The sequence below is a fragment of the Lissotriton helveticus genome, chromosome 9 (genome assembly GCF_964261635.1).
Source record: "Lissotriton helveticus chromosome 9, aLisHel1.1, whole genome shotgun sequence".
Classification (NCBI taxonomy): domain Eukaryota; kingdom Metazoa; phylum Chordata; class Amphibia; order Caudata; family Salamandridae; genus Lissotriton; species Lissotriton helveticus.
Window position 1 is genome coordinate 689,268,801 of NC_136070.1, and position 20,024 is coordinate 689,288,824.

Genomic DNA, 20,024 nt, shown 5'->3' on the forward strand with positions numbered 1-20,024 from the left:
TTGCTTCAATAAAGACATATCTTTGCATATGATAAGTTTTCCATGCTTTCCGCAACTCATTGCATCTCATGAAACGTATGCATTTATTTCATAGCATGTTCCTATGTTGCCCTTCCTTTTACGAGTTATTTTTCCCATTTACAGTTTATAACTTGTTTGATGTGTTCTATAAATTTTCTCACTAAACTGAATGAAGAGATTTTCTGAAATTATAGCGTGTCCTATTTTTCACGTTAACCGAACTGTTTAGATTTCTAAGTTTTCCCATTCCATAGCTTAAATGATACTTGCCCTAGTTATTTCTTCATCACCCATGTCCACTCTTACATGGATTAGTTTACTAGCTTAGCAGGTTCCCAGTCGCATTTCTCTTGAATCCAAAATGTTTTGTTATCTTGCTTACTGACTATCTGCTCAATGTAAGTTGGATTTTCACACTGATTGAACTTTAGATAAAACTTTATAAAACTTCTAGTTGTCCGTGGTCATTTTATGAAAGTAAAGTCATTTATTGAAAAGTATATTATTTTTGCTGCCTTTCCTTTTACAGCTAGCTCCCTGATCCATGGTGGTCATAGGTACCCGTAACAGTGGATGGTAAGTCGGGTACACTAGAAATAATCGAAAGGAATCCCACAATTATTGGTAGCAGATTGTGGCGTCATCCGATCAATGTATATGGTGATTTGAAATATATGGGCCCGAAGCCAGAAGTGGCGAAATTATTGGTTGGGTGACCCGCGATCTCTAGCATGCCCATTGAATTCTGCGAAGCATCTATAGCTGATACAACAACACATTCCTCATCATTAAATTCAGACTTTGCCATTGTCTTGTCAACTGGCAATCTAGATAAGCAATCTTCTCTAAAGTACGCTCCACCAGATATGTGCTTAACTTCAAAGTTATGTTCCTGCAACCTAGAAATGATTCTTACTAATCTTGAAGATGCTAAACCAGTTCCATTTCCATTCAATAAAAATATTAAAGGTTTATGATCTGTTAAAAGATCAAAATGACTGCCCCATAAATAACCTGTGAACTTCTCTACAGCCCATGAGCATGCTAATGCCTCCAACTCTATGGTACTATAATTTGATTCTGCCTTGCTTAACGTTCTCATTTTCAGAAAACATGCCCATTGAATTCTGCGAAGCATCTATAGCTGATACAACAACACATTCCTCATCATTAAATTCAGACTTTGCCATTGTCTTGTCAACTGGCAATCTAGATAAGCAATCTTCTCTAAAGTACGCTCCACCAGATATGTGCTTAACTTCAAAGTTATATTCCTGCAACCTAGAAATGATTCTTACTAATCTTGAAGATGCTAAACCAGTTCCATTTCCATTCAATAAAAATATTAGAGGTTTATGATCTGTTAAAAGATCAAAATGACTGCCCCATAAATAACCTGTGAACTTCTCTACAGCCCATGAGCATGCTAATGCCTCCAACTCTATGGTACTATAATTTGATTCTGCCTTGCTTAACGTTCTTGAAATAAATGCAATGGTGTTTTCTTTCCCTTTTACATTTTGAGTCAGAGCTCCACAAAGTCCTGCTGAACTTGCATCCACACTATGGGCCTCATTATGATGGAGGATTTTCCGCCTCCTCCGGGCCGGCGGAAGCCACCTCCGGCCCGGAGGAGGCGGAAAATCCTCTGCGGACTCACTAAAGACCCACCGCCGCATTACGATGGCTGGTGGGTCTTGGTTTCTGTCCGCCGCTTTTCCGCCGCGGTCGGATTACAACCGCGGCGGAAAAGCTCTCATTTGGCTGGCAGTGTCTATCAGACACCGCCAGCCGAATTAGGATGCATTTCTAAACATGCTTTTCCGCGGCGGTTTTTCCGCCGTGGAAAAGCATGTGTACTTTTGATTTTGGGGGCCCGTTGCAGGCCCCCAGGGTGTTGGCGGGTGGGGGGTGCACATGGGGGGTACCTATGGTACCCCCCAGCATTTACATGCACAAAGCAGCAGGCACCGCGCGGTGCCTGCCGCTTTGTGCATGTAAATGTTAAACATGCACTTTTAACATTGCGGCGGGTGCTGCTTGAAGTAGCACCCTCCGCAATGTTAAATATCCAGGATGTGACCGCCAGGGTGGCGGTCACATCCTAATCGCACATGAGGGAACGCCGCAGCCCATGCGGACGTTCCCTCATCCTCTGGGGTCGCGGACGGACGCAAGTCCGTCCGCAATCCTAATGAGGCCCTAACTGTGCATTTTACCCCATATGTATAATATTGTAAAGCTGGAGCATGTTTAATCATCTCTTTTATATTTTAAAAGCTCCATCGTGTTCAATTCTCCAATCAAATTTCTCATTCTTTCGAGTCAAACACCTAAGTGGCTCAACAGCAAATGCATAACCATGCACAAAACGTGCATAGTACTCACTGAGTCCTAAAAAGGACCTAAGTGAGTCTTTATCTACTGGTGCAGGTGCTTTTATTATCGAATCAATGAGATTTTGTTTTGGTTTTATACCTTATTTTGTAATAGAATGTCCTAAATACTCCAATTCGTTCACTAAAAAATTACACTTATCTTTTGACACTGTCATACCTCTTTTATGCAAAATACTAAGAACTTTATCAAGAATTTTATTATGCACTTCAATGCCTTTTCCAAAGAGGAGAATGTCATCTTGGAATGCTTGTACCCCTTTGATGTCTCCAAATAATGAGTCCATTAGCTTCTGAAAAACACTAGTGCAGAAGCTAATACAAATGGGAGTCTCATGTATTTGAAGGCACCAAAGAGTGTTACAAAGGTAGTGAGCTCTTGAGATTTTTCTGAAAGAACAACCTGATGGTAGGCTGATTTTAAGTCTATAAGCGAAAAATGTGTAGATTCCCCAATGGCCATTAACATTTCTTGGATAAGAGGTAACGGGTGGCAATCCACCAAAATGTTCTTATTTAATTAGCGTAAATCATCACACATGCGCAATTTTCTTTTTTTTTTTAGCCGAAACCCACTCAGAAGAATCAGTGGGTTTGATGATCCCATCCTTACATACATTTTCTAAGTATTCTTTCAATTCCTGCCTAATACTAAGTGGAACATTTCAAACCTTGTGCTTCACAGGTGATGCACTATCTTTTATCTTGATCTCATGCACAACTCCTTTCACGCATCCTATCTTGTCCTTAAAAACTTCTTTATACTTATCTAAAATACCATCTAAATCACATGAAATATTATTGTCAATGCACAAATCAACTGATGAAATAGGAATATCCCCAAGAATGATTGGAGTATCACTACATGGTTTTAGCATTATTCCCATTTTTCCTAAATCACGCCAACCAATTATATCTCTTCCCCTTTTTGCTACATAAACTTTAGTTGTTATTGCTCTACCCAAAAGTTCTACCTTTCCATTAAAATATCCTACTATATCAATTTCTTGTCCTTCAAACACTTTAGGATTAACATCTGTATTGAAAAGTTCATTCGAGAAACAATTTTTGTAATATGTATTGTCATCCAAAATAGTTATTGGCGATCCCGAATCAGCCATTACCTCTAATTTGACATTTTCTATTGTAGCTTCACCTAGAGGTGCCTTGAATGAAACATCAGAATAATTATATTCACATTAACTACAAGATTATTGATATCATCTTGCAACTCTTCTATTACATTTACACTTGTGTGAGATACATTTCTGTTTTTAAAATTGGTTTTGCATGAACTTTCAAAATGTCCAACTTTTTTTACATTTTGCACATCTTTTCCCATGTGCTGGACAAATAGGATTATTTCCAATATGCCTTTTTGATCCACATCGATAACATATCAAATTTTTCTTAATATTGATATTTCCTCTGCCTTTGCTATTTTCCTGTGCTTTAGATTTGCTTGTGACAGCACAAATTGAATCAGAATTATTCTCAGATCCAGATATAACTTTCGCTGAGACTGATGATCTTTCTATTCCAATAGCAATGTCAATTACTTCATTCAATGTGGGGTTTCTACATGCCAAAAGACGTTCCTGAACTTTTTTTGAGAAACAGTGAAAAACGAGCTGATCTCGTAGATATATATCAAGCATTTCTCCAAGTTCACATTTAGATGCTAAAATGCATAAGTTCGAAACATAATCTTCAATACTTTCATCAGCTAACTGCTTCCTTTTGTTAAAACTGTGTCTTTCTACCATTATATTTGGCTGTTCATAGAACCTCTTTTCTAATCTTTTTACTGATTCTGTGTAATCATCCCACCGTATAAATTGTCCAGGAGGCAGTTCACTTTCAGGTATATTATCAAAAATGCCTCTACCTGCATCTCCTAACAAACCATAAAGTACAGCTTTTTTTCTGACATTTGAATATTCTTTTCCATCTATAGCAATAATATAGCTTTCAAAAGATTTGAACCACTGTTGCAATCTAACAGGTGGTTTTCCTGCATTCTGCAGAAATGGATTCATTTGATAAGGCTGAATCTGGTATGCCATACTTATTTTAAAATATAGTTCTTTAAATATTCACAAAACAAGTTGTTAAACAAATTTCTCTCACCTCTAAAATACGAAGTTTAACTTATCCTTCCTTTAAATTTCGAAATTTCGCATAAATCTCTTTTCTTATATAAATATTCGTCTTTAATAATCCAAGGCTTTTTTAAATGTGACCTTTTTGAGTTAAACGCGCCTTTGTTAACTGATCTTCTGTGTATCGGTAGGGTTGCTAAGCTGTTGCTATGATAAACAAAATCTAATATGGCCGCCGTGTCGGGTCATGTTGCATGACCTAGCGTAATGATGAATTGAATCTTCTTGCGCACTAATTGCTTCCAGTGCGTCTTAGCGTGATGACGATTTGTCACGCATACTTGTTCTCGAGCACTGCACTCCTCTCGTGCTGCGCATACAGAATCCTCTTGCACATTCAAAACGCAACACGCGGCAACTGTCAAACCTGCGGTCTTCAGAAACAAATATAAGGTAAATAAATCTTACCCTATGTTTCTCGTCCACTGCGTTTTTCTTTAGTTGCCTCGTTATTTTCAGTTCTTCATTATTTATTTAAATTCCTGATCTTAATCCTCGGTGGGTTTCGTAAATATAAACTCCTTAAAAATCCCAATACATCGTCGCCATATTTATGTTGTAAGGAGTACAACCTAAGTCTTTTGAGTTGAATCGAAAAGGAGTTTAATTGTAAAATAAGTTCAAAAGGTATTAACCCACAAGAAAGGAAAGATCCGGACGCGATGCTGTCGAGTCCGGTGTTCAAATCATAATGACCCGACAGCAACGCATCTGGACTAGAACATAGAATATAGAATACAGACTACCGAATATACACGAGCAATTGAAGATATACAGATAAAACACACGCCTTCTGCGCCCACTCGCCACAGCCCCTGTCAAGCGTCCCAGCGACAGCGCATGTGCACGTTACCTAGACTCCCATGTCTCACTGCACGCTCTCCTGTGCTGAAGAGACCCGGGAAACGATTCAAACGTGAAGCTGTGAAGTCACTGGAACTGTTTACAGTACAAGTCAATGCAGGAATTTGGGCAAGTAGCTGTCGGGAAATGCGTGCTTTCACAGTCGCAAAGATAAATTATGGCGTGTTCTCAGGCCACAAGTCCTAAAACGAGGCTTCAGCTGGACATGAATTCCACGACTAGGCGGCGAAGCCCAGACTGGGAGGAGGGACCAGCGCACTGAGCTTTACAAGAATAAAAACAAGCAAAAGCACGGCACGTTGCGTGTAACCTGAGCCGCCAGGAATTCAGCTGCCATCTGTACGCCGCTGATCGCTCCCGAGAGCCAAATGACATGGGAGTGAACGTTTAGAGAAAAGGCGGGACATGCACCCTTCTTTGGCCATTTGCGTGCTATCATTATTGAAAGCCGGATGCAAAGGCCAATGAAAGTATGGGAGTTGCCAGACCCACATGGAGAAGTCTCGCTGAAGTTTGGAGTGCTCACAAGAAGCCTCCCATAGAGCAGCGCATGCGCGCTGAGCTAGACTCGACCTAACGAGTATTAAGAGGGATAACATTATGCACTTTGTCTTGGTGCTAATTTTCATTGTGATGCTATATGCATCATTACATAACACAAGTTTGCAATTTTGCTTTATTTCTTTTGGATAAAAATAACCACATCACAATGGTACTTATTAGGGCTCCAACAAATTAGCAACACTTGTGCTCCATTTTACTGAAGAGTTGCATGGACCCTGCTGTGATGCAAATCAGAACAAATGGCAGATTTGCTCAACTTTCCGGTGGTAAAGGTTTTTAGTGCAAAAAACCTTGGCCTTTGCTTTGTGTCAAAATCGGTTTGCACGGCAACCAAAACCTCCCAAAAGTTTTTAATTTTTGCAAAGGGAGGCATATCTGGGGCAGACCAGTGCAAACCTCTCAGGGTTTTCAGCAAAGCCAAATCAACTAAAATAACCTGATATGGGTTTCCATTAAATACTTACGCCATGTGAAACCATGTACACACAAAGGGACAAGCAGTATATCAGGATATCTTCTTATATGTAGAATGTGATTTAGATGATATCGCACATCTAACATAGCTCAGCTGCGTCCGGATGTCAGAATTAATACCGGAGGGAGTGCACTGCATACAAATCACAAGCTAGACTGCACTGGCTTCCCTTTGTGCTATAGTGCAAAAGTGCGATACAAAACATGCTTTATGTTCATGTGACCAAGACCATTTCTATTTCTGGTACTGTACACTTTCTTACCATTTACACAAGGCAGCGTAGCAATTTCAAACTCGGTACTGCACTATTACGTAAAGGATAGAAAATATAGGTATAGGTATGTTTATGTGATTCTGCGTACTTTTTTTTGACTGGCCTAGATGTGCTTTTATATATGATGTCCACGCTATACAGACAATTCACATGCTTTTTTTTTACTGCAAACATACTTATCATAGAATAAAAGTCATAACTTAGGCACAAGAAACATATGCAAGACTCATGTTCACTTAGGTGCTTAATGTGTCTAATGTCCAAAAAGAGCACATACATTATGTACACATAAAATCTAAATGGTTGGGAAATATCAACAGACCCTGCAGACTGTTAAAGGCGAGATCATGATCTGGATACTCACTATAAAAAAAACAGCAAAAAAAGGAAAACAGGTTTAACTGTTTTGCACTTTAAGAAAAAAATCAGACTTGACTATTCACCAAACAAACACTAGATTTGTTCATGGATTCCATAATTTCAAAGTCATTTTGGTTCAACTTGGTGCAAATCAAGAATTTTACATGGGCAAATATGATGCAAATAATGTGAATCCTTTTAGTATTATCTCTCAGAAAAGTACTACTCCCTATTTGGGAGGTGCACAAAAGCAATTTTAAGAGAAATATATAATTTCTTTTTCCAGGTGGCAGTCCTGAAAAGAGAGTAAGGCAGTAGTCTTCAACATTTATCTGTATTTTCCCTTATTACGTTTTCTTGTACCTCTCTAATTTTCATTCATACTGTTTCCTGATTTTCACCATCAGGGTTCAAACTAATATCCTTAGTTTCTGTAATAAACCACCCAATCTTCTTATTTTTTTTTAACTGTTCGTCCCTTCCTCATGCTCACATTTAAAAGGTAGCTGTGTGGTATCCTCAGCATTCACCAGGTTCCATGTATTAGATTCTGCATTGCTAAGGCGAAGACTTGGTGGGCAGCTGGAGAAGAAATTATGAAGCAGGCTATGGTCCTCATGATTAGAACTTAATAAAGCTGGTTAATATCGACCTTCTTCCGGCTCCCTTACTATATTTTGGCGACGGTTGGAAAAGCCCTTTCAGGATCTCAACGGATAGTATCCATCTTTTTTCCCCTTATTTTTCCCTATGTTAACTTGACATGAGGAAGAGGGAATGCGCCATTGGCATCATGTCACACATCTGATCCAATGTGCTTGGATGCTGGCGACATTGGAACAATTTCACTGACGACAATCGGGTAAAATGTTTGGGGTGGTTTTGTGCCACTTAATTTACCGGCGGCTGTGCAAGCTTAATTTCCCTTGCTCTGTCTAGCCTCGTGAGTGTAACTGGGCACCTCTCTAGTGTGTCAATCCCCCACGCCTTCTCACACGTGAGGAGCAGAGCAAAGTGTATGCACACTTATCTCGAGGAACTATTTCTTCATTCAATGTCTTTGGCAGTCATCTTACTTTGGGCTGCAGTCCATTCCACCATGACTGTGAGGAGTGACATCTACATGTGACTTTTTTTTGGCAGCCATCTTGCAACGGGAAAAGTCCCCTAAGTTTTATCTTCCATCAAAGGCTGACATTTTGCTTTGGGCAAGATTATGTGATCTAATTTTTTGTGGAAAAGAACTTCTCTTGTCTGTTATGGCAACTTTCACTAACAGTGGTCAAATTGCAATGGCACATTTTGCACTTGTACTCATTTTTCATCCATATGGACGTTTGCCTACTGACAAATAGGGGGCTCTTTAATTGATTTTCAGGGACTTGTGTGCTTTCTCAGGTATTAATACCCGAGACCACCCTCCAACACCGGTATTCAATTTATATCAAATACGGTGTTAACTTCTTAATTATTTATTTATTCTGGGTTTAAAACTGGTATGTGTAGACAATTACTATGTAGAATGCCAATGATTCTCCTTTCTTTGTATGTTCCACTGGGGAACTGGTTCTTCATTGGTCTAAGTAGCATTTTTTTTCAACCATTATGCTAGGGTCTGCTATACTTCTTTGAGTGCAGAAAGAAAAACGTATTTATTGATGCAATGTTTGGGACCAGAGGGGCAAGAGGTTTTTGAACATTTACCAGATTTGTCAGTTAAAGATGCAAAAGGTTTAAATGAATTTGAGATTTGCATAAAGACGTTGGACATAAATTATCCTCCCAAGGTGAGTATGTTGTTGGTCATTATCCACTTCATAATATCACAGAGATGTTGTGTTGTCTGGGTGATGCCAAGTATATCATAATATAACAGAGATGTTGTGTTGTCTGGGTGATGCCAAGTATTTTTCCTCTCTTGATTTAACATTTGTGTACCATCAGATTAAGCTGCATCCTTTGTCACAAGAAATGACGTCCTTTATTAGGCAGTTTGGAACCTTTAAGTAAGTGAGGATGCCCTTCGGGTTGATTTCAGCCTGGTCAGTCTTTCAAAGGACCATGGATGGGGTATTAAAGGGTATTCACGGGGTCAAAATGTATCAAGATTATATTTTGGTTTATGGAAACAGTGTTGAAGAGCATGATTTGAGATTACATGAGTTTCTCCGGAGAACAGAGTTTAGTGGTCTCACCGTTAAATTGGAGAAATGTAAATTTAAGGTCTCCAACATTGAGCACTTACGTCATCTTATCTCCACTGATGGGATACAACCAAAAAAGGATCTTGTGAATATGATTAGTGACATGCCTAGCCCTTCTAATAAAGAGGAATTGGTAAAGTTTCAGGGAATGGCAGAATATTATAGTAAATTCATTCAAAATGTTGTAGATACGACTAGGAATATGAGAGAGCTGTTTAAAAAGGGAAAGGATTTTGTTTGAGATGTGTTGTGTGAAGATGGGTATGTGTGCTTGAAATCTTATTTGAAAGAAGCTACATGTTCGAGTAATTTTGAGCCTGGGAAAAAATAAATGTTAAAGACAGATGCTAGCTCTACGGGTTAAGGACCTGTGCTCTTGCAGATAGTTGGTGGTCAAGAAAGGTGCATATTGTTCGTTTCAAGAGCTTTACGGGGTGCAGAGTTAAATTGCTCCATGATTGAGGAGGAGGCTATAGCTGTTTATTGGGCTGTGAGAAAGTTAAGGAAATTGTTGTGGAAGAGGGTTTTTAAAGTCAAAACTAATTACAAGCCCTTGAAGGAGATGTTTATGAGAAAAGGCATTGACTCTGTTTCTAGTAGGAAACGTAAATGAGTGGTAGCAAGGATGCGTTGTTGTTAAGAGGTGATAAGTTGGTGCCTCCTGCATGTTTGAGACAGCGAATAATTTTTGACGCCAATGAAAGTCACTTTGGCATTTCCAAAACCAAAGAGAGAATGTTTAGTAATTATTAGTGGCTAGGTATGGATTTAATGATTGAAAGAAGGGTCAGGAGTTGTGGTAAGTATATGACTAGTGATAGAATTTTGAAGTGTAGGACTCAACCAATGGGTTTTCGCAGGTAACCTTCTGGTCCATGGGCGGAAATAGCGATGGATATTGTGGGGCCCATACGGTAATCTAGCATAGATCGATATATCTTGAGTTGCCCTGACATGTACTCTCGGTGGCCAGAGGTGAAAATTGTGAATTCCATTGCAACCTGTGATGTCATTTGTTTCCGGAGTGAGCTGTTAGACAGAGAAGGTTTTCCTTTCACTTTGTTGATGGATAACAGAGTGCAACTCACTTCGAAAGGAATAGAATAATTTTTGCCTAACAAAGGAATTGTACATAGAAGATCTTCTCTTTATCATCCCGAAGCCAACGCAATGTTAGCAAGGTTTAACAAAGTTTGGAAATAAACTATTTAACATCTTGCCTGCTAAGGCAATTCCCGCTGGGTGCTGAAAAGCTTTGAAAGCCATTGTTCATGACAAGGTCAGCTCGTCATAAGCACAGGTCCAGTAAACTGCATGACGAGCTGACCTTCTCATTAGCATGGAAGTGGTTAGCACAGTACTTTGTAGTAAGAGTTGGATGGAGGAGTTGAAGGACAAAGTGAGGGTGTATAGGTGAATCCTTATTTCATAACTAGTGTTACTCCTTTTGAACTATTTAAAGGGATGATACCCAACAGTGTAGTGTGTCCAAGTTGTGTTAATGAAAGGAGAGGTTGTGTTGGAAAACAAATGGCGAATAAGGCTGTGGTGCTAGATAGAGAGGAGGGTAAGATGCTTAAGAGGAAATGTGAGATCAATGATTGGAAAAGAGTTAAAAAGATGGACGTACTGGTTAATGATTGGGTCAAGATTCAGCAACACTATGTAAGGGATTAAGGTTTTTAAGAATGCTGTTAAAACACAAGATAATAGAATTTGGAATTTAAGTGGATCTGTTAAGTGTCCTTTACTTGTGATTCTTGTAAAACTGGTGGGAAGAATTTTCTTGAAGGTTCCCTGGATTCTCAGACATTGGTGATGAAAAGACATCAGGAGGGAAGAAGGCCTTTGTATTTGAAAGACTACTGTGTGCAATTTCATTCATTTTTGGGCTATCTCTGTATTTTATCTTGTATTACTTGTATGCTCGTATCTTAGTTTATATGTAGGGTTTTATTTTTTGTTTATGTGTTTTTTTCTTAATAATTGTGTGTGGTGTGTGTGAGGTGAAGGTGTGTGTGTGCCAGCATTCACCAGTCTCCATGTTCTAGTTTCAGGAATGCTGTGGCAAAGTCTTGGTGGGCGGTTGGAGAAGATAAGACAAAGCTTTGCTTAGCTCCTGATGATTTGAACTTAATAAAGCCCATTAATAGCTACCTTTGCCCACCTCCATTAGAGAATGTGGCCCAATGGCCAGAGCTGCCGACTTCGAAGCTAGAAACCCAGGTGCGGGTCTTGGCATCAGCTCAACATCTTGTGATTCTGGGCAAATCACTTAATCTTACTGTGCCTATACACAGCGCCTGGATACCCTCACGGGTGATAAGCTGCGCTATACAAAATCGTGTTTCATTTCATTATTACTGTCGCCTACTCCCATTTTCTTCCAATGTTCTCTGATTGTTTTTTTATTGAATCTATGTTCTTCATTTAATGTACATATTTTACTTTTGTTTGGAAACTTATTCGAAAGTAATTAAAATAATGCTATCGTTCTGTGAACTACATAAATTTAGGTATGCACATTTTGGCTTTCCTAATCTACAACATCAATCAAATTTAAAGTGAATTAATAAAAATGCGTTTGTTACCAACAGGGGTAATTTAAGATATAGATTAACATTTTCACATTTCCCTGAACATGTGTGCATCTTCTTGCTTGCGGCTTGTTTTTCTGCTTGTATTGCGTTTTGCCTGTTATAGTATGACTTCATGGACTTGCACTGTTCATATAGAACTATTTTTCATGTGAATGAACTTTATTAATTTTCAAATAACATTTTGGAAGCAGATTCTATTTATATTGAATAGTGTGAAAAATGTATTTTAATATTTAAACTACGGAGGAAACATTTGGAAGTAGCACACTAGTAATAGATTCCAGATACACTATGTTGTCTCCAATGTAGTTTTTACTTCGAAAACTCTGTTTCAGGTGCAACACAGGGATACCTAATACAAGTATTGTCCCACAAAAGGAGTGATCTATTTGAGTCCGCCAGCTGATGCTCGGCAGGCAGATAGCAGGATGCCATTGTGGCTGCACATTTGCCAACTTTTTTTTTTTTTTGCCCAGAGAGAAACGCTCAGGAGAGCCACAACGGTTAAGAAAATAACTTTGAAATGAGTTCATACTGAGCCACACATCATTATTTTTGCTCTCTAAAACACCGATCTTTTTCTATATACTGTGATGATCCTCTTAAAGTACATCAATCGCAGCGGTCCAGTCCCTGTTTAGGGTTGAGTTTGTTTGCATCCTCTAACAATGCTTGCTTTTCCTGGATGTGTGTGTTTGTAGTTTGTTTTTTTATGGCTCTTGTATAGCGCATACGCTGAATCGAGCCACTCATACATGCAAACACTTAAAATCAGGAAAGTGGGCAGTGCTTGAAATGGACAAATAGAAGTGCAGGTCCCTGCTTGTTTCTGAGAAGTGCTGCTGGTACTCTCCAAGTAAATGTATTACGTTTTTTTGACGTTCAAGTTCTCTGTGCCAGATTCCCTGCTTGTTTCTGAGAAGTGAAGGTACTCTCCAAGTAAATGTATTACGTTTTTCTTGACAAGTGCAGGTATTCTACCTCTCAAGATAAAAAAATGCCGGGACTCAGTACCAGACAGGACCGGCCCATTTAAAGCACTATTAGTGGGAAATTTTGAGAAAAAAAATTTGGGGGAATGTATTTTCCCTCATTGACTTCTTTTTGAAGCAAAGGTAATTTCCGGTGGAGACAGCTAAAATTAAGCAATTTTTGGCTTCAAAAATCGTGAGTCTCCTGCCTGCAACGGGTCTATTGAAATGTTGGTCACTTCTAAGTGTCTGGGTGATTTCAGGGTAGGCCTTGAAGGACGTACGTGTTCCTCAAAGTGTAGGTCATTAGATCATAAACATGTGCACACCTCATACTCTTCCAATCATTGGCCTCTTTTCAGAGCAATGTTCACTTGCATGGAAGTAATGAGAAAATGCAGAGGTAAATGGTACAGAATGAAGAGCTGGAGTAAAAGATTCACTCCAAAGCTACTTCATCCACAGAACATAGACATTTTTAATTTGCAGTCTCGTATTTTCAGAATAATGCATTTTCAATTCTAATTATCCACATGGTGCAGTTATGTATTTATATGATACTGTTAATGAGCAGCGGCAAAGCAAATAGGTCTGGTTAATTTTAGGAGCATGTACATTGCTCTACGATCTATCAGGATGCAATTAAAGAAAACGCAGTGAGGCACAGAATACGTTTCAAGTGGCACTCTATCAAAAGAACAGGATTCTACTTCAAATATTTTAAGTCGCGCAATTAATTTAACAGGCTCACCCTTTAAAACAGATTCCTAGTTAGGTTTCTTTGGCCATGGTCCTTCTGGAGCCCTACCCCCACAATCCTGTTCCACCCCACTTAAAGCACTGAAGATGGGAAGGAAAAGGGGCAACCTAGATTCATCAACATGCATCGTTAAAATAAAAATTTACTTTTAATTTTCTGACTGTGCTGTGCACAGGGAAGGGCCCTGCTAGTGGTTTGCACCAACAGTAAATTAAGCTTGCCAATAAACTGTGGTCCTATGTTGTCTTTTATTAAAGTCCTTAACTTTGCAAATGAAAAGTTCTAATCTGATTCTCCGCAAAGACTGCAAGAACCCTCAAAGTAATTCAAGGCAGCCATGCAGTTCTTGTTTACATTTCACTCATTTTAGGTCATGTTGCACGGTATGCTCCCCTAGACTGTAGGAGTATTTCCTTTTCTCTGATGAGTTTCTGTAGTTTTTTTGGCTTCTCTCCAGGAAGAGAGGGAAATGGAATTGGTTACATATAGGCCAATGGTCCCTCCCCATTCCTGTGTGTTCCCTCCTCATTCCGCTCTCCACTATGTTAGGGAGATCAGATGGAGTATGTGCCGACTGCACCACTGAGAACTCTGGGGGCAGAATGAAGGTAAAATATGGGCACGTTGAAATTATGATTCTATGGAAAATACTGCAGGTACACAGATATGAAAGTACAGAGAGCACCCAAAAGAAATGCATAGTGTGATGTTTAGGGGTATTGTTGCGCAGGGCACCATCACCCCTAAAGCTGAAACCTGATCAACAGCCTCAAACACTCTGCATTCAGTCAAAACCAACTGAAAATTCCTTGATGATATCACAAACCTCCTGTGGTTCTAGGTGGTGCTAGAATGCCGATTCTCCTAATGTAATGAATAGAGAATCAAGATTTCATTAAAGACACGGAGGCTAACATTATGCACTACATCCTTTAATGCCACTCTGGCAGCACCTTACAAGAATCTTACAACAACAAAATAACTCTAGAACCAGAACCATGTAGTCCATAAACATCCCCTTCACTGAACAATCCTCCTCTTTTGATGCAGTGAATCATCTTCCTCCCTCTGCATTTTCTTCTTCCTGCTATCTACCTTGCCCTGGTCTTAAACCTCTTCCTTCCTGGTTATTTTGTGGGTTAAATATACCGAACCCGTCACCAATATTTTACTTTCTGCATATACCTTGTACCAGAAAATCATCTTATAGCATTAATACTCAACTTGTGTTAAATTACACATCTTGCATGTATCCAAATCTGAACAGTCACTTGCAAGATCTTCCCCGGAACTTCACTTTCCTTTTATTCCTCCATCTTTTTCCCTTTGAGGGTTGGGCAGGGCAGGATAATGTTAGCCTCCGTGTCTTTAATGAAATCTTGATTCTCTGTTCATTACATTAAGAGAATCGCCATTTCATTTCAACACTGGATCCTTCCATTCTGCATGTTGAAAGCCCTTCTACACTACATTTGAGGCATGCTTTATTAATCGAAAATAATGCTTTGTCCAATTAACTGCTTCCACCAACCACGCACAAGACAAATACAACTTACTCACCATAGCCCCTCGCAATGAATGCAACTTGAACATGGTCACATTAATACCTCCTTCTTTCATGACATCTCTCACCCAATAGTTGCTGTGCTCACAGCACCATAGGGTTTCACATAAGATATCAATTATTGACTTTCTCCATGTTCCCTAAATTCCAAAACTCTGTTCTCATACTGAGTCATACAATCCACCACAAACAGCTTCTTTTCATATGGATCTCTCAGATAATAAATGTACTCTGATATAGTCTTCATTCTCGTCCAAATCTCAAAATACATCCAGTCCGGACTGTTAACCTTGTTACCTTGTTACCTACCTCTAACGCTTTCACATCCGAAACTCTTCTGCATAAAAACAAAAACAGTAAAGCTGGTAATTTCTCAAAAAGTCTTTTCAGATCCAAGTATGTATTTGCAGGCCATGTCAAAAACAATGACAAAACCACATTGACATCCCACAACACATTATAATGTGCCTTAGGTGGTCTTCTTAACCTCATACTCTCTTTAGAACTCAGCATACTAAAAATGTATCACCTCCACTATAGGAGCCTCCACAGGATCCAGACTCCTTTCCAGTTCTTCTCCTAGTTCTTGGTACCCTGGACTCCTCAAGCAACTCTGCAATCCAATTCAAAAGTACATTGAAACAGCGTAATCTCCTAACACCCTCCAAGCACCTTGCTCTGTATCAAAGGTTGATCTTCTTCTGTATTCTTCAGTAAACCTTCCTTTACTGGAATCAAAAAAGCAATCACTGTTGGGAACCAAACCTGAAACACCCAAACAGTATCACCAACACTATCTGACATCTCTATTCTCTCAACTTCAAGAGCACACTCTGGATAATTGCGAAAGAAGCAAATGCATAGGCTCTCCTCCTCCTCTTCCATACCTGCCAAAATGTGTCTACCGCTGATGCCATAGGGTTCGGCATCCAGCTGTAATAATTCGCTATCTGGTAAGTTAGTCAACTCACAAACATATCCACCTCCAATGGACCCCAAACTCTGTCTATCCTGCAAAAACAACTCTGCCTTAACTTCTAGTCGCTGTAATTCCTCAAATGTCAAAAATTTCAATCTGCTGTCAAATTCTAAACTCCTGGTAGCCTTTACTGCGATCTTGTGCTCTAGGCAAAAATCACAAAACTGATTTCACAACTCTGCCAATCCTCTGGATCTGGTTCCACCAATCTGTTGATATATGCAAAAGCCGAAACATTGTCTATCTTTATCAACACAGATTGATCTTCTAAACTTCTCCTGAAACTTTTCAGCACATACAACACAACTGTCAACTCTAAGCATTTTATGACATAACTTCTATTCCTATTCTCTTCAGTATCTGAAGAATCTCCTTCTTTATCATCCCTATCTTCCTCTCTCTGGTAGCTGTAACTTACTCTCTACTTTATCTACCTGGGAACCCAAAAACACCATAGTCAGTGAAGATAGTAATACTGATTTTTCTTCGTTCACCAAAAACCTTCAACATTTCAACATCCTCAACACTTGTGTCAACACCTTCCTCAGTTCTTCCATATCCTGTGACATTAAAAGAATGTTGTCTAAGTAAACAATCATGCAAATTCCCTTTTCTCGGAAATATGACATGACCACTCACATCACCTTCGTAAAACACCAAGGTGCAGAAGATAGGCCAAATGGAAGGCAATAATTCATAAAGATGTTTTTTCCATCTGATTCGTAAATATTTGTGACTCACTTTTTGTTTGGAACTGTGAAATATGCATCTTTTAGATCCAATTTCACTAGCCAATCCCCCATCAATAAATCTCTCAGATAATGGATTCCTTTCATCTTGAAATGTCTGTATATCAAAAAGTTGTTAAGCTCTCTAAAATTATGCTAGGCCTCCATCATTTGTCCTTCTTCTTGACAAAAAATATATTGCTTACAAAGCACCTTGCTGTCTCTTCTATGTGCTATAGCTAACCTTTCCGAATGAACATCTCTTTCTCTGAATCCACTATTGCCTTTATCTCCCATTGCACTCTTACTTGCTGAGGACATTCCACAACTCTATAGCATTCCGTTGTATTGTTTCTAACACCCAAGGATCCTATGTTAACTTTTCCCATTCTCTTTTGAAATGTCTCAAACATCCTCCCACTCTTGATAGCGTAGAACCAAAAATAATCTCTGTACTCACTTTGACCTCTGATTTTTGACTTGCTTCGTCCACACGAAAACCTCCCTCTGCCTTGTCTGGCCATCCTTCCTCCGCCTGGCTAAAAGCCTGAAGAAGACTAGAATCCTCTTCCTTTATATTAGTTGCTCCATAGTATATTGTTATTTATGTTATTTATTTGACAATTTATTTGTAGCGCTGGCTAGATCCAAAGGTATCATAGCAGTTTACATAAGGAAAAAGAGAGTTGCAAGTTACAAAATTTCACATAACAGAATGATTACAAAGTCAAGACAGGAGTTACTAGCGAACACAAAAGTCAAGACCCAAAAAGACCAGGAGAGCTGGATGTTCATAGGGGGGAGACAGTAGCGGGGAAAAACGACGAGACATATGTCCGAAGTCCGGCAGGGTAGGTGACGGCCATAGCAGTGCGCCGGAGCCAATGTCCCCTATAGCTGTCGGTGCAGCTCCACTGGGAATCGGCCATGTGGTTCGGGTTCTGCCAGGTTAGAATGAAAATCATGAAGCGACCGAAAGTCTTGAGTCCAGAAATGGGAGGGTGGAGATGATGAGGATGGCATGATAGGAAAGGGTATGTAGCTTGGCTGCCATCTTACAGTAGCTTCATTCCTGCATGTTGCTCCTCTTCTATACGGCAGGCACCAAGTCAGGGTCACGCATGTCTCATCTTGGGCGCCATGTTGTAGTCAGGCAGGGCTTATTTAGATGTCTGCACTGTCATCTTAGCCCCCAAGCCCCTACGATTCAATTAAACAAGAATTTGCCCCACAGGCTAACCTCTTCCGTGCAGGGGGGCCGCTAGCAATGGCAGTCTGTATTCCCCGCTGGCCGTGGTCACGAGGACTCAGGCGGGTGCTATCAGCCACGCATTCAATCCGCTCGTGCAGAGCACTCACTTCTTCTCCACTTCTTACGGACGTTATTTTCCTTCAGCCAAGGGGGTCCACACTGCTGATCATGAGGAGCGGCGGCCGCCACAGCAGACTCAAACGAATGTGCCAGCTTCTGTGATGGCAGTCATTTCCCAATGATTGCGGGCAGGCAGGTCCTCCGCGATGGTAGTCATTCCACCAATGGGGGATAAATCGGCATGCTGTACCTTGGGGAGGGAACGGAGGCTCCGTAGATAGTCAGAACTGGATCCAGCGGTATCGTGGCTCCTATCAAATGAACTCCGGGTGCAGGCTCAAAAATTCTCCAAGCGCCATTTTAGTTTACGGTCGCCTTGTCTCATGAGTATTTTGCCTTGTTTCTTGGCTCAGCAGTGATTAATGGAGGTGAAGTTGGGTTCTGTGAGAGCCGAAAACATTCGTATTTCAGGGATTGTGCTTCTGGTGGATTTTAAGTGCCGTGGTATGCCGCTACGGCTTTTTTGCAAGGGCTAACTGCAGAGCATCAGCTCCAAGCAGCCATCATATTTTAGCTTCAAAGGTAAATCAATATTGTACTGGGACCTTTGTATCCTATGGTCCCCTCCTTTTGGCTGTGCCAAAAACACCACTTCCAAACCCCTTCCTCATATTTCCTTGTGCCTTATCCATGCCGGTACAAGTGTTAACATATTTCCTAATAGTCTTTACCAGACCATCACCGAAGAGCAACCCCTAAGCCTCCTCACTTGATTTCTTCTGTGCCATGTTCCCCAATTTGGGACTTATCTTGATCAGGATTGCCCTTCTTCTCTCTGCCAGCAAGCAAGCATTAGTCCTCCCTAACATGGCCACAGCTTTCTGGCTCCATCCTCTAAGCAACTCTAAATCAACTGGCTTCTCATTGACATATGCCTCCTCGACCATATTCAAAATCCTGACCAAGGGGCCCATGACGTCCAAAACCTTATCTTGGCAAATTTGTAAGTAGTGTTCCAGACCCTTTCTTGGATCCCTGCCTAAACAGTCCAAAAAAACGAATTAGTTCTGGATCCAAAGTTGGTGTATTGCACACCTTCTCCTCATTGACTTACCTTGATCACCCTGCCCTCATCACTTTCCTCATCTCCATATATAGGGGTTTGCGAATCCACTCTTTAATGAATTTCACCATGTGATCCATAGATAACCAGTGATAACTTAGTGGATGTCTAATATTTAACGGAGAAAACATCTCTCCACCAAATAGATATCTAATTGCCACAGATGAGCATGCCACCTCAAGATTGTTACACTCGTCATTAAACTTGTCATCTTGATGTAAATCTAAAACATACTCATCGAATTCCTTCTCATTCTCCAGGCTAGACATATGACCAATCTCCCCATCAAATTCCTCTTCCTCCTGTGTGCCGCCAAGGACACCTAATCTCTGCTTGCCACCAAGGACACCAAAACTCCGCGTGCCACCAAGGACACCTTTCTTAGTAATGGCATTCAAGCCATCTTTCCCTCTTTTCGACATCATAATATCTTCCACATGTCTTGTCTTCCTTGATTTTGTTTTTCCTATATCACTTCTCCTACCCTCTTACTCTGATAGAGAATAGAATTACTCCACAGACTCCCAATCCTTTCTTGTCCTACTCTTCAAAATACTGTCCATGGCCTCTTCTACTTGGTGCCTCATCTCATGTTGTATCAATCTCTTGACCACTTCTTCATTGATCATAGTGCCAGTTATTTGAAACCTACTGCCCTTCTCAGGAT

The 20,024-nt window shown here is 40.1% G+C and overlaps 1 protein-coding gene across 1 annotated transcript in view; it reads right to left on the reverse strand.

Annotated features, from left to right (window-relative positions):
* Positions 1 to 19,779, reverse strand: part of LOC144783247 (growth/differentiation factor 3-like) — a 144,895-nt gene extending 125,116 nt beyond the window's left edge. Inside the window, exon 1 of the mRNA XM_078662327.1 lies at positions 19,592 to 19,779. Coding sequence (XP_078518453.1) covers positions 19,592 to 19,779 — 188 coding nt within the window. The remainder of the gene's footprint in view (positions 1 to 19,591) is intronic.
* Positions 19,780 to 20,024: the final 245 nt, after the last annotated feature.